The 16,357-nt window shown below is 36.9% G+C and overlaps 1 protein-coding gene across 3 annotated transcripts in view; it reads right to left on the bottom strand.

The window, feature by feature from the left end:
• Positions 1–16,357, bottom strand: part of COG5 (component of oligomeric golgi complex 5) — a 175,769-nt gene that overhangs the window by 157,574 nt on the left and 1,838 nt on the right. For all 3 annotated transcript variants that reach the window (XM_058805046.1, XM_058805047.1, XM_058805049.1), the window contains exons 3-6: positions 15,990–16,047; positions 13,235–13,289; positions 13,067–13,136; positions 7,952–8,072 (exon numbers count right to left, since the gene is read on the bottom strand). In XM_058805046.1, coding sequence (XP_058661029.1) covers positions 7,952–8,072; positions 13,067–13,136; positions 13,235–13,289; positions 15,990–16,047 — 304 coding nt within the window. The remainder of the gene's footprint in view (positions 1–7,951; positions 8,073–13,066; positions 13,137–13,234; positions 13,290–15,989; positions 16,048–16,357) is intronic.

Genomic DNA, 16,357 nt, shown 5'->3' with positions numbered 1-16,357 from the left:
CTGCTCTATAAGGATACTTTTAGAGGAGAGGGAGAATTTCATAATTAGAGAAACAGAACACAAGTACAGTTTTCAGATTTTAGAGTTACAAATTTGAATTCACTAATTTCAAAATAAAGAAACAAAAATTGGAAAAAAAAAAAAAACTGAGATCTGACCCTTACATTTAAACCTATTAATGAAAAAAGATAGGATGGAGTAATTGCCAAGATCACCTTCTACAATTTCCCTTTTCATCACTCCTTCTATTCTTCCTTCCAATCAGTTCTTCTTTCAAAATTCCCAAGTCCCTTTATTTCAGCATTAGGCAACACTACAAACCCTAGATACAGCCTCTAGATCACAAAACCCCAGACCATCTGATGTATTACCACAGCAAATGGAAAACATTGCAGTTACAGTAATTTTAAGAAAAAAGAAGTACTGGCTTAATCTCAAACACTGAACTGAATGTGCTACCAATGCAAGCACCATTTGTGCCTCATGTGCCTGTCCATAGATAGACAGTTTAAATGCATAATAATTTATCAACTGCATGATGGGTGCAGTTATTCTGCTGTCCTGACAATAATTCATCTCCAAGCAGAAAACACTTTGTGGCAGTCCATCACATTTCCCCCCTCTCATTCCTTACTTATTGTCCACTATCATTTCTTTCCCACTGGAGCTCTCTGACCTGTTAGAAGTGAATAAACCAAGAGCTGTCAGGCCCAGATTTTACTTTGTACCTGCTGAAGCCTAGCTTAATGTAATACAGGCTACAACCAAAACTTCTTTACATTAGATCATACAATAAAAGTCATAACTGATCTTAATAATGAAATAGCAGAAATCAGATTTAGGGAACAGATGACAGGGAGCTGGAAAGAGTAAAGCTATTTAGAAATCTAAGGAACAAAAGGTGTAGACATCTGTAACTGAAAAAGAAAAAAGCAAAAGACGGAAATAGTCTTTGATAGACCTGGAATACGGATAAAAACTTTTAGAAATACTCCCCATGCTACAGTGAAAGCAACTTGAACACACCATAATTAACTTTTGACACCAACTTCCTACTGGGCTGTCAGTAACATATCACTTAGGAAGAGGTTAACACCACGATAGAAAGTGGAATACAAAACTCGTTTTAAAACATCTGACACACAACCCTCCAACAAGGCCTATGTGCTTGAGACTAAACTTACCAAACACTTAATAGTATGGCAAAATCAAATTTTTTGAGTAGTTACAGCTAAAAGATTCATCTCATCAATACCAGAAATCAACTTGATGCTTACATGAAAAAATAGCTCCACTTAATACAGCAAACTTAAAACTTGCTTATGGTTGTTTAATGGAAACTAGGCATGAAGAAATCCCAGAATTACAAACATACTTTGATTCTTTTTCTTGAACTGTATGTATAAAGAAAATGAAATTCAAAACCCTGGTAATTTAAAGGACATGTTGAAAAACAAAACTGCAACAGAAGTTTTTTCTTGCATCAATTCCAACTTCAGTTTTTTCTGTCATGTGCCTGTAATTGTTTAGTGAGCTCTACTGAAATGCATGCCAGAGATTAGGTAAAACACGTGAAATATTTATGTAAAATGCTTTGTCTAACATCAGGTTTTCAAGCTAGTAATCCTAGTTGCAGCAAAACAAATTTGATGTTAAAATCTGTATGCTCTGTCTGCCTTGCTCAAAGAAGATAAAGAGCTCTTACACTACTGGCCTCTTAATAATGAGAAATTGTATTAAGTTTTGAAAATCATTCTATTACATGCACATTAATTTGGTATCTTACAGTCAATGTTTCAAATTAATGAACTTGTTACATACAACCAAGAACGTACTTTATTTCAAAAGCCAACAAGAAAAAAATAACTTTCCCACCAGAAAGGGGTTTTTTTGGCCTGGAATACTAGAAATAAAAATTTGCACATCAAATTTTTGCATTATCTTCCATCTTATGGTAACAGAATATCACAAAAAACATAAAGCAAAATAAAAACCAACTCAACTGAAAGGAACATGAAATTGAAGAACATGAAGGTTACATTCAGCTACAGAAAAGCCCAGTATTTTTCAGTCCAGACCACTTCAGTCAAGGTCTGGCAGTATTATTGTTAACACCACTGGGGACAGAAGAAAAATGTTTTAGCAGGATATTTGCACTTCCTATGGATGCAGATGCACCACCTGAAGCAGTGGCACTAATGCAGATGGCTCTGAGCCAGTAATACAATTCAGTCATTCTCAGCAAGACTAATTACACCCCAGGCAAAGAGTCATGCAATCCAAGCCATGTAATTTCTATTAATCAAATCACTTCACTTACCCCTACAGAGCAATGCAGTGTGCTACTGACATGCTGTATTATTTTGGGGAACACTAGATATTGCACAAGGCAGCAAACTGTAAGGCATCTAAGTCTCTAAGCAAAAGTACCATGAAAGCAACACTTCCCTCAAGTTTGATGAGTGTTGATTCTTATGAGAGACTATGTACAGCAGTATTAGTACCACCAAATCCATCTGCTCTGTGTACCAGCAGAGAAAGACTTCACTGACATGACAGTAGCCAAGTCCATCCTCACTTTAACAGCAGTCAACACAAGATCTGGCATGGCAATCATACACTGTAAATTACTGCTGGGAACAGAAGCAAAAAAAAAAAAAAGTTCATGACTGAACAGGATACAGGAAGAAGGAGGCAGCGAAAGAGAGCTGCCACAGTATCCATGGCAGCTGTTCAGACAGTTTACCATGGCAAGTTTAGTAATACTTGTGTACAGACACATAACACATATTGAAAGTTACTGCAAAAACTGCAGCAGCTAAAATGAAACAGCTTTTAGACAACAATATTTAACCTGAGGAACAAATATTGCAGTCAGCCAATCTACAATCACTTCAGAATAAGTCACTGTGTATTAGCTAGACTACTTATGCTATTAAACACTCAATTAATAAGGTACACCATGGAAACCACAGGTAAAGGTATTTCCACCTTGCAATAAATAGGGCTAACCAGTATAAAATAAACTAGCTTAATACTTACCACTAAAACAACAAATTAAAACTGTTGTTTCCTGAATCCTAATTAGTAGTGCTTAGTATTTTGATAAACACATAACAATATTCATCACTCATTCTAAATACTAAAAAAATAAAAGAAAAATAAAGTAATATCTTTCTTAAAAAGTCAGACAGCTTGCCTTCTTTCCCAGAAAAGGGGAAAAAAAATAGATACAGGACACTTACATTCACACAGTCAGTATCACCTTCCTTTTCCTGCTCACTGCATTCTCCTAGACCAGACTGACATAATAGTTTTTGAGGGTCAGTTTTTGCAGCACTCAAGTAACACAATGAACTATGTGAGGTTTATGTGAATGTCAGTCAAAACCAGAAGAGAAGTAATTGTGTCAGAGGGCTGAGATGAAGGTCTTTGAGGAAATTTTTCTATCTCATCTAAAGGAATGATAAGAAGAGGCTGAAGTGATGGCATGAAATTTCCTGTCACACTGTTCTAATAATATTCCAGGTGGTATCTGGGAACAATGCCCAACAAACCAACTTATGAAGAACATTTTATATGAAGCATGCCAATTTAAAATAAAAAATAAAAAAAAAGCAAAACCAACCAAACAAAAAAATGGGGAAGGAGGGGAATATCTCCAAGAGACACAAAGGACTGGGAGCAGATCACCTCACTGAGTCCTCCCACTTCAAGGCAAAATCATCTCTATCTAATTATCCCTGCTTATTGCAGAGGAGTTGAACTAGATCAGCTTTAAAGATTCCTTCCAACCCAAGCTATTCCATGACTATATGATTTCATTCCCAGTACATTTTGTCTAAAACACTTTTAAAAAGGCTTCAAATACTGCTTCACAGCTCCCCTGAAATTATAATTTCTGGCACAACTCTTTCCTAATATTTCAGGAAAAAAATTCCTTTGCTTCATTTCAGGCCCATTACTTACTGCTTAAGTCACAGTGCATATGGAGAGCCATTTAATCCCGTCCCATCTGAAAAACCTTTGTTTATCTGAAGAACATTACTCTCCCTCTCACTCCCCTCTTCTCCAAAACACAGCCACATGCTTCCAGCTCCTTCACTCACTGACTATCCTCAAGACCTGCAGCCACCACTGCTGCTGCGCTTAGGAGCTTCTCTATTTAACATACATCTTCCTTCAATGAGGTGCTTCAAAAGGGACTTGATACTCTGTTTGAAGCAAGAACAAAAGATTATTTTCAAGTGTCTTGCACACAATACCCTTCCTTAGAAATATCAGCACAAACTTTATTGCCAACAATGTCACACTGCTACAAAATAAATGAACAAGTGGCTTGCACTCAATTTGTGAGGAACTATCAACCCTCTCAGCAGAACTGTAATGCATTCAGTCATTTCTCCTGTTCCCCTTCTTAAGTAGAACTATTTATTGTGAGGACTTGCATCTTACCTGATTTTATTTCTCTTTCAGACAAGTGCTATCTCCAATTCGCTAAAAATATTTTTCTTTCTAATCCTGTTTCCCAACATACCTCCCATTCTTCTCTGCTTGATTATTGCTAGCAAATTTAATAAGGATATATGCCATGTTACATCACTCAAATCATTAATGAAAATACAAGCCAGCTGCAGAACACGTTTTAACAACACCCTGCTTGATATATTGCTGGGTAAGTGAACAACAGATGAAGGCTTTTGGGGTACAGCTTTATCTGAACTTCTGCATTCACTGCATGACATTTTCATCTGGATTCTATTGCCAGTCCTGTAGTGTGACACGGTGTCAAGAGCCCTATTTAAATCAATGGTGTCAAGAGCCCTATTTAAATCAAACTACAAGACAGTCATTGATCTCTCCAGTCCCAAGGCCTGTTATGCTGCCAACAAAGAAAATACGGTTGGTTAAACAGGATTCATTCTTGATAAATCTGTGTGCCCTGCTATTTAACAGCACTCTTATACAGACTCGAACAAATAGTTTATTTGTTCTAGGGTTCCTTTGCTTAAGGAAGTCAGGTCAGAAAAAACCTGCTTCTCAGTAGAAGCTATTGTTTCTTGTCATTTCTCTAATTAACACATATTTCTACCTAATTCAAATATTTTATATATTTACCATAGCCTTTCTCATAACTGCAAAATAAACTTCAATACACAACTAAGTAAAAGTTGTGATGGAACTAACATAGATTAGCTACAGGAATATATGTTAAATACATGCCTAAACATGCACATTTGTGTTCCCCAAACATATACACATAATGTAGCACTACATTAAAAAAAAAAAAACTTGACAGTTATCTCAAGATTCTGCACAGAATACCTTAGAAGCAATGGAAGGGATCTTTTACCACAGCAAGTGCAAACTTTCACAGTAATATCACAGGGCTGAGTTTGACAAAGCACAAATTACTCTGCACTACATGTACAACAGAAAGGCAATAAACAATGGAATTATTTTTTCCTTGAACAAGAGATGAAAGGGATATTCAGGAATATATGGCTAAAACCACAGATCAGTGTTCATCTTGGACATGAAAGCAAGTCTCTGTGACTCAGAGGTCCCTATCCAATACCAGGCTTTCACACCACTCATGTCTACCACCTATTTACTACCATCAGATGTTGCAGCATTTCCCCAAAGCTTCCATATCTCACCAACTGAACTGCCAGCTCTCAGTGCTGTTCCATGCTTCCCACCCTCAGAGCACCACAGCCCATTTCCCATCTTCCTGAAGCACGGCACTTGCACAGCCTCACCCCAAGCCACCACATCCCCAGTGCTCTCCTGCCACACACCAACACACCACCACCACCCCCTCTCTGCTAGGGATCTCCCACCCCTCCCAATGCTTCCCAAGTCCAGAAGCACAGCACAGCACTTCCCCAGCCATACCCCACACCCCACATTCCCTGCAGACATTGCCTTCCACAGCAGAACCCTGACCCATGCTGAGTGCAGCCCCCTGAGCTCTCCTCTCCTTGGAACAGAGCTACCCCACAGCCAGCAGTCACTGCCTCTCCACACAGGACAGACTCCTCCAGTTCCCTGCACCAGGGGGGTGCTCCCATCCATGCCATGCTGGGAGGCATGGACAGCTGGGAAGCAGGAAGAATGCAAACCAGCCAAGGGTGACAAAGATGGAGTGGTAAGAGAGAGAAAAGGAAGAAATACCAGGAAAGAAGATGTAGAGAAAAATGACAATAGGTAAGGTATTATACCTGGCCTTAAACCATCCAGAACTAAGGATGAAGGATTAAATTAAGGACCACAAGCCTTGGCTACCCCCATAGACTGTAGGATCCAATTCAAAAGGGTCGCCTAAGGGGACACATTTCCCTTCATGTTCAACAATAATTACTCAGACTTTGCTAAGCTTCAGGAAAACACCAATTATTTGAAAACAAGAAACTCAAAAGACTGCAGCACTTCAAGAAAAGAAAGTGCAAGGCCCTTTTCTTTTTATTTAAATGGTTGTTGTCATCTCATTGCATAGCTCCCATACCTTCTCGGTGATTTCTCATGGACAGCTCCTCACAGCACTGACTCTTTCTTCTTCAAAGCACAACCAACAAACTCCAACTCTCTCCTCACCCAGCTAACCCACTCTTTCGTAGCACTCTTCTTCTTATTGGACACAGCTGTGGCCTATTAAGGGGAGGCCTGTTCCTAATCTTTGGTGATCAGTACAGCTGCAACTCCTCAGGTGTGAGATTACCTTCTGCACACTCTTTATTTTCTTACATTCTATCCCTCCACAAATGGTGAAACAAAAAAAAAAAGAGGAAGATGAGTAGTAAAAAGTATTTTCTATCGAAGAAAGAAACCTTAAAAACTACACTAAACATCTCAGATTTTACCACTAAATTGTACTAATTTGTTTAATAGGACCAAGGTAATCCAGGTAGTTAACAGATAGTATTATTTTATATATTCTGAAGATGTAAAAGTAGAGCAAAATGGAAAGAAAAGTAAAAATAATCAGATAAAATACTCAAACTTACGATGATACAATTGGCACTTAATTGCTCCAATCAGACTGATATACTAAATAAACACATAAATTTTCTGCTTGCAACACAGCATCTGCCAGTTATAGGACTAAGTCATTGTCTAATAATTTTTTGATCACACAGTATAAAAAGAGCAGTAGTGACAACTATGCAAAATAAACTTCAGGATGATTCTGAATGTTTGATAGTTTAGCCCTCCCACAACCTATTTTTGGAAGTTGGAATTTGAATACCATTAAATCAGAGAAGAACAGCTGGCAAGATACCATATACAACACCACTAACTGATCTCCAAGACTAATGGGATGCTCCTCACTGCATCCTGCAGCACAGTGTGGAATTTCCCAAGCTAGCTCAAGTATAGAAAACATTCTAGCAATGTAACATGAACCTTCATGAGAACTACCTCATTATTCTTCACACAAGGCAATAAAATAAACGGTAAATTAGTCACTACTGCACCAGAACACTTTCAGTATCTGAACTGGGTTAAGTACCTGTATACCATATCACCTATGGCTTTCATAAAAGTCACATGGCCAATATCTTTCTTTAAGGACATAAACTGCAATTTAAACTATGCTTTATTATAGTGTAATGTCTCCCAAAAACTAAATATATATTTGCTGCCTCTGAGTGTGTTTTATAGAAACGTAAACCAGTATGAAATTGCTTCACAAAGAAATTGTTGCCTAAAAGAACATAGGTTATTATCACAGAATTTTCACGTTATTAAATACCAGTATCTAGAGAAGTCATACAAAAATACGTAAAGGACTAATAAGTTCTGTCCATCCCATTTCTCAATTTAAATCGGGAAGTAGAAAGCAAGAACCACAGCAAAAAGTTTTGGGTGTTTCTTTACCTCAAACACTAGTGTGAGTCATGTGAGCACAAGCTAAAAATGTATCTAAAAGTAATTAAGAAGGACTCACCAAGTTCATTGAGACTCTGGGCAGCTTTTGTTATCTCTCTGCTTCCTCCTTGCAGCTGTCCTTGAAGTCTCTTACTGAGATACAAGATGCGTATTATCCTCCGCAGCAAGTCACAGGCAGCCTGCAGGGAAATTGTGGCATTAGGGGATATTATCAGTACATTACCATCACATAATACCACTGCTCAAATGTGGAAACATCTTAACCAAAAAAGGAAATGTGAATGGGAATAAAAACAAGGAACTTCAGAACACTGAAATCCCTTTCTTCCAAAATTTTTTAATATGATTCTGTGTTATATAGACAAAGACTTCCAGAAGCTGGTAATTATATTCATGGGGCTACTGAGATTATTCTGTCACTACCCACACAGAAAACAAAGGAAACTCAGAATCCCATGACAGAGGCATGTTCTATTCCTAATTAAAAGTGAGTTTTATTTTACCTTGTACATCTCTCCTCAATACTCCTCCCCTCTTAAAGCTTTAGCCAAGTTAAGAAGTTGGCTTTGCCAATCAAATACTCATCCAAAAGAAGCAAAATGGCAGCACTTAATTCAGAAGACAATAAAACTTAAAGAGTAAATTGTAATTACAGATATTGACTCTTATGGTAGGCATATAAGTAAAAACTAATTCTCAGCAAAACTTTTAGAAGGCCAGTCACCTTCACTCACCCAACTGTTAGTTCACATTCTTTCATATGCTTATTAAAATACACGGCATTCTTGGTAAAAAATTAGGAATACGGACATTTACATAAATTTTTAGGAACCATATTCATGTGTGCTTTTATTAGCACCAAATTAGAATAACAGGCATTGCTGACACCTGAATCAAATATAATAGTTTCATAACTTTTCACTCAAGTAATACCTTGAAATACATGATAGAGGAACAGCAACATTCTGGAGTGGGTAACAACTAAAACAGAATTCAGAAATGCAACTCAGATTTCAGTACAGTCACAGATACAGTCCAAAATCTGCAATCAGATTAACAAGGGTGGCAAGTGAGAAATTTGGAACAAGTATGACATAGTTGTTTGGAGCTATTTTCCCTGGTACTGAAGGCAAAGTCTTCTGAAGTATTAACCTTATGGATATCCAAATTAATTTTAAATTACTTTAAAAAATATTTAGTATCCAACAAGATGTAGAATATCTTTTTCAGACTCAAGTTCATTTATTGAAAAGTGAAGTTGAAGTGCACATATAAAAAATTACACCAGTCAATAATTTCAACCAATATCCACAGCAGACTTGTACAACCTGGCAGTCTCTTCCCAGTGCCAGCACAAACTAACAAATCCACAAATATTTACAGTTTAATTTTATTAAACATCTAGACAAAACAAAAAGGAAAAATTAGGAAAAAACCCACTGAGGCACATCAGGGAAAGCCCAGTTACTCTTGCTGCTTTGGGCTCTCTATCACAGTCTGAAGTGCAAGTTTTCTATGCCTTCTGTGATAACTTAATCATGTGATTTCTATTATACTTTGTGAGAGCTAAGTGGGGCTTATCCTGCTTTGAGAGATTAATGTATTAATTTTTATTAATTCATTTCTTTAATTAGAAAAATCTTGATCCCCATATCACTTTCATATCTGTGAACTAAATTTCTGCAAGACTAATCAAAAATAGCTTCTAGTACAGTGCACTATGCTTCACCAAAAGAGAGGGTTTAGTATTACTATCTTGCTTTCAAAATTAATTACTCTCTAAGCCAGTTGTATACCTCTGGCTAATATTTTTCCCTGAGAATTCACCTTCTGTTATTTTCAAACCTTTTACTTTACACACCAAAAGAGTATTTCTTTTTTTTTTAATTGTTGCTTATTTATTGTCCCAAGAAACAATCTTTTAAATAGAATAAGAGATGGGAGAAGTTACATTTAGATACAAGAGCAAAAAAATGTTTTAATTTTTAGCCCTGGGAAGTAGTAGGAGAAAAAAATCCAAAGACACTGAAGATGCACTCTAAATTTTGTAGTGATTTCTACTGCATTCTACCCTTGACAAAGATTCTTTTTCACTCAAGTATTTTCATTTATGTGAGCTGTCCAACTTGATAAAACTTCCCATCACAGCAAAGAATGCTATACGTAAGGACATGTAACAGAAATAAAGAACTGTATCTAATGGTGAGCTGTTCACAGATGCCAGATCCTCTAACCTGGCTACCCACATAACAGAAGTCTGAATTAATTCAGGAAACATTCCCTCCCTCAGCTGATCAAGTATGCTTTTCTAAAGGGGATGCTTTCATCCAAGAAGAAACAAATTCTACTGATCAAGCAAGAATTGGTTTGGAAAAGGCCAGTGGCCTCAGTCAGTCCAAGTCATTTTAAGTAAAATTAAAAATAAACCCTGATTTTTTTTTGAGATTACATATTAGTTATCTCCTGAATTTTAAACAACATGCCAACAATAACAGAAACTATTACTATAATTTGAGTCATTGAAAAGCTTCTAATCTCAAGTAATTTTAAGACATTAGTGAAAGAAGACCTAATTATAAAGAGTCAGTTGAAAATGTGCCAGTGTGTAGCTCATATATGCAGGTAACTGAATGGATATATTTTGTTGTTTATAAAGCCTGAAAAAAGTGGAGACAGCCCACTATCTTCAGACTATATTTACTATTTATTTACAGTAGCATCACAAAGACATCTGCTACTGGTAAATATTTAAAAGTAAGAATAACTTTAAAATATAGAATTATTGGCGTTTTTTAAAATGTTTTGTAATTATAAAGTTTTTCATACAGCAAGACACTGAAACAAGAGACCATGCAAAAACACTCAGTTAAACAGAGCTTCCCAGAAAAGAATCCTCTGAAGAACAAACTCCCTGTTGACCCATATCAGCTACTAACCACTCCCACTTAGCTTGTGATCAACTATGGAAAGAGTCAGAAGAGGACAATATCATTTAGAGCAGGAAGTGAGCTTTCAGTGTCTGCTGCTGCCTTGGGATGCCATGAGGCTCTAAGAGCACAGAAAGACAAAATATGTACAAGAACATAGCAGAGATTTAGAATTCAGGACTAGATTTGAAGTTTAACAACAAACTTGCAGTGAGAATGTTTATGAAAAAGCCAGACTATATTAAAAACAATTAAGGATGGCAAAATCTAGTTTTATGCAAGTCAAATATTCCTTCAGTTAGTGAGCAGTCCCACAGCAATCAATGCAGAGGTATTAAAAGAACACCACCACAACTCCAAGAGGCACTGAAACATCACACATTCCAGCAAAACATACCTGCCAACCCTACAGATCTTGACAGAAGGCAACCTCTTTTACTGGCTATCTACATCTACCAATTGTACATCAGCTGATAAAATTAGTAAGTTTGACAATGTCCCAAACCACAAGTCTTGCATTTGGGAGCAATTTTAGGTCATAAGCCCTGCCATCACCAGGAATTCAATTGTTTGCTGTGCTGTGCCCTTCCTTCCTCAACAAATGAGTCCCTCGGGTAAAGGATACTCCAGCAGTGCATTTTTAGGAGGCTGGAGAGTTGAGATTTGACTCAACTCTCCATAAATTCAGCTTCATTAATGAATTCAGGTGTCCTGACCCTCAACTCCTCCCAGCAGTGCAGTGTAACATAAAGCACTCACAAAGTATCTGCCAACACAGAAGGGACAGCAGCTCTTGTGATGAAACTTTGACTCTCACTGGCAGAGAACCTGGAATCATCATTCCTCTTTCTACACTGATGCTAAAAGAGCAGCCTATCAGACTCCCACTCTCCACCTCTTTTTCCTGACTTACAGCAAAAAAAGTCAGATCTTACAAATCCCCTGGCACAGCCTGAATAATGCTGACTCTGGATGGATGCTGCTTTTACACCACAGGAAAACCCATGTAACAGCCAAGAGGAAGCATCCAAGAAACATCTCCTAAGTTCAGGGACTCCTTCTCCTCAGACATCCTTCTGCAGTCTGACTTTGTGTAAGGGCAGGCTACAAAACATCTTCATCTTTATTCCCACATTCCCACAACTTTTTCTACATGCACAACACACATCAGAAAACAACAAAAAAATCTGCACCTAACCTGCCACATGGAAGTCATGGGACTTTTGGCCAGTGGCAAAAAGAGTAACAGCTGGAGCTGAAAACAACAGTAGCATCTGGCCAAACTGGCTGCACAGAGTGTTAAGAGCTCCCTGCTGAACTTCACTGCTACTGAAAGTAACATAGAAAATAGAAGTTCAGCCAAGAGAGTGCAGCTGCTCCACTAGTCCCCAGACTAGAATCTGCAGCTTCACCTACTCTACAACAGCAGTCACTTGCAGATGGCAATCTCCTAGAGTGTACATCCACAGCTCAAAATTCAGGTAAACATGCAAAGAAAAACAGTTCCAACAATAACTCATTAAACAATTGTGGGGCCAGAGCTGTATTGCATTTCAAACCATACACTTAATAGAATGCAGATACATGACTCCTGAAGATCTATGGAAAAGTTTTCAACTACTATAAAATCATCAGTTAAGTGTTTGACACTTATCTCACCATCACTGTGATAAGCTCTCTCCCACTGCTATCCTCTAACAGACATTACATCCTTCTGTAGACTCCACTTATATTTAAAAGGCAGGCACAGCTATGCACCTGGGCTTACAAAACTCCACAACCACAAATAGCTCCTTAAGTTGCATCTTGGCTGTTGAAGAAATCTGAAAGAATTTTGAAAGAATTAATTCTCAAACTCTTTACTAAACTGCAGCAAAGCCTGCACTAACTTAGGGGTGAAAAGCATCTTCTACACAACAGTACCATAACATTAAATACCAAATTAACACAAACAGTTACGGGAATTTAATTAATCTATACAATTTATTTAATCTATACTCAGATAACCGTTCTCTCTTCCCTCCATCTCTAAAAAAACTCACTAAGCCAGTGCAAAGATCAATTTCCTACTTTCCTACTAAACACTTCTCAGTAGCTCTTGAAGAGAAACAAATACTGATTTTCAGAAAAATACTGAAAATGAACTAGAGGCTACTGGAGTAGAAAAACTCTACTCATGCCTGACAATTGTGAAGTAACACACATTCAAAGAGAATTTTTTAAAGTATATTTTTAATGCAACTTACTTGAAGTTTTGCTAGCTGAGCTGTGCGAGACACTATTTTGTTGTAGGGGTCAACAATTTTGACTTTAATTCTAGAAACAAGAAGAGAAAATTATTTATAGCAGTGTTAATAAATAGCATTATAGAACATAAGGATTTATACTTTCTAATTGCATAATGAATGTCATACCTATCAACAGTGCTTTGTAGAGCACCAATTCTAGTTTGCATCATTTGGAGGACACCTACAAAATAAAGCAGATTTTTTACATCATTCATCAATTACAGAGACATAAGAAAATTATAGAAAGAGTTTTTCTTCAAATCATAGTAACTACTTTAGCATAAACTAAAAACAGTTTCCCCCTTTATAAAAGAGCATCACAGAAACCAAAATTAGTAGGCATATTGGGAAATAAAATGAGCAGGTCACTTACTGAATGTTATGGAAAATGTATTGGTAGAGAACATAAATCTGCAGAATAAATATCACTCCAAAATCCATCATTTGTGAAATTTCAAACACTATTTGGAGGATGCTACTTTCTAAGAGAATGTTGATCAGGACTGCAGTTCAAACTATACAACCTGGTATAAACATCTGACCATGATATATAAAAATGGCATAACATATTTAACACTATTTATTTAACATAGTGACTAGGACAAAGAGAACTGAGATGATAAATTATTCTATTTCAAGGTTTTCATCCTGTGCAGAAGGATCTTTAGCAAAAATTAAGGTATCAGTGTCATTGTAAGGTCATCTAATTTAGACTACAAGCAGAGCAAACTACCCTAATCATGTTTGTTCCGCATTAGTTTGGCAAAGCAGCACAAGGAAAGCCAACAAGCGTGCCTGTTCTTTTCTTGGTAAATTACAAACTAAGTAGTAGGGGACAGGAGTCATTTTTGCAATACAGAATCAGCCTGCTGAGAATTAATTAAGTTAGACAAACCCAGGCCTATGAAATTATTTTTGTTTCAGTTACTGTTAGCGTTCTAAAACATACAACATTTTTGTAAAGCCCTGTCTACAAGCATGCCATCATTAAATCAGATAAAACTGCAGCATGATACAGTGAGATGGAAGACAAACAAAACTACTACAAATAGTTGCATTCACGTTGTCCTGTACTGTGACTGTATCTCACTCATTTTATATAGATAGATAAATTCTCATCTTCTCCATATTTCAGAACTCGTGTGTTCACTGTTATTTATACATGTATGGCATGCAACAGATCATGAGGATGAAGATATGAGATACAGTGAAAAGCTGGCAAAATAGACTGCATTGCCCACCTTACACTGCAATAATGGGGCACAACATTGCTGCATCTATGGCTGTAACAGTGCTATTAAGCATCCAACAGCCCTCTTCCCAGAGGACAGAATAAGGATGGGAGAAAAGGCACTCTCCCTTCTCCATCTGCTGTCAAGATACCTGATGATACAATTCAGCCTAATCCTAAAGTAAGGTGTAGCTCAAAATACCTACTGAACTACCTATAGACAGAAAAGAATACGTAAAACAGAGCAGGCCTAAAAAAGAAAAGACTCTACAAGCTGGATGTACCAATTTGAAATGTTTAATGAGATTCACTTTCACACATCCAAATGACTGTGCATGCTGTGAATTAGCTCCATAATCTTCACTTGCTAACATACTTGATAAATATACCAAGAGCTATGCATTTTTAACTTCACAATTAAAAAATCTGTTGGCATTTATCTTTTCTTTTTCTTATAAATCTTGACTCAGTGTTTCTTTTAAGAGCATAACACTAAGCAAATGGAAAAATTTCAACAAATTTGAGGTGAATTGAATTTTATTTTTACTTTGCCAAATTAGTTGTAAAACATGCATTATTTACCACACCTGCCTGACAGAAATGTTTCCTAACTGATAGTTGTTTTGAAGTACATCATTCTTTCCTCAGAGCAATTTTAGGAAGAAATGCCTTCAGAAACAACCATCATTTCAGAAAACAGAATTCCACTGAGCACAAATTGCTGAAGATTGTTACAGGGAGGTATTTATCAGTCACAAGATTCACCACACATTCCTGTCTACTTCTTATTTGGAGAATGACACATATTTCAGTTTTTTATACTTGATTCTCCAACTGTTTAAAAAGTTATTCAGGAGCTACTGTTACTAGATTAAACAGCCATTTCTTTAATTTTACAACTATATGCAATTACTGACACAAAACAGTGAACCCAAGCAACTCCAAACACTAAGGATACTGTCTGCACCAAAACCCACACTATAATACCAAACGATATGACACTCTCAGCAAAGTGACAAAGAGCACAATGGCAGGTTTAATGAGCTCCTGGCATGAGAACAGTACACTGCAACCATCTTCTATACAGTCAATAGTTCCTAAGCAAGCCTTTGAAAATCAGCAGTTTATGTTAAAATCCACATCTCAAAGAGTAGAATAAAACAAAGGTATGTATTTAACTTAGGAGCCCTTCCCTAGTAAAAAGTATCTCAATATGGTTTAGATGATGTGTTATAGCCTGTTTGGTTAAGATGTGCAAACTATGCAATACATGCACGTGCAACAGAAAATTGGTGCTTATGGCAACAGACACCTATCAATGTTGCAACAAAACTAGGCTTATTTAGAAAAATATATTAAAAGGTAAAAGAAGGCTTTATTGTTAAAGTTGCTCAGAACATTATCAAAATACATTTTCCCATTAAGATGCTGCCCCAGAGAAGTATCAGCCAAATCTTCTCCTTGGAGCTCCATCTACTGACGTAAGGAAAAAAAACTAAAATAAAAAAGCTGCCACATGTTAGTCCTCAGAAATCAGAGCTGGAGCTTTAACATTAGGGACCAAAGTTGGCAGTGAATGAGTTCCCTGCACAGATCCTAAAAGTGCTTCCTCCACTGTAAGGATAGCCAGCATAATACAACAATATTTACCTTCCAGGGATTCAATTCCAGTTGCTTGGGCCAACAGATCTTCATGTCTTGCAACAACCTTAAAAAAAAAAAAAAAAACAAAATAGAAATCAATAGAGAAAAATGGGGTCATGAGCCTAAAAGAAAAAAGTATTAAATATATCACAATCATTCCTACATTAGGCATTTAAGTATCAGCACCCCTATATCAGTCAGATATAGGAAAAAGCAGGTACCTCTCACAGGAGAAAGGATTGTAACAACACAAGGTGTTTTAACTCACAAAAGCAGCAAGCTCAGAATGAGAAGAGGGTCAGAAATTAATTAAGATGTGCAGCAGAGCTGACATCTTAATTAGAGACAGCAGAGCACATTTCAACACATCTTGA

The sequence above is a fragment of the Ammospiza caudacuta genome, chromosome 5, assembly GCF_027887145.1.
Source record: "Ammospiza caudacuta isolate bAmmCau1 chromosome 5, bAmmCau1.pri, whole genome shotgun sequence".
NCBI classification, from domain to species: domain Eukaryota; kingdom Metazoa; phylum Chordata; class Aves; order Passeriformes; family Passerellidae; genus Ammospiza; species Ammospiza caudacuta.
Note: the sequence above shows the minus strand (reverse complement) of the source record. Positions and strands in the feature narration are given on the sequence as shown.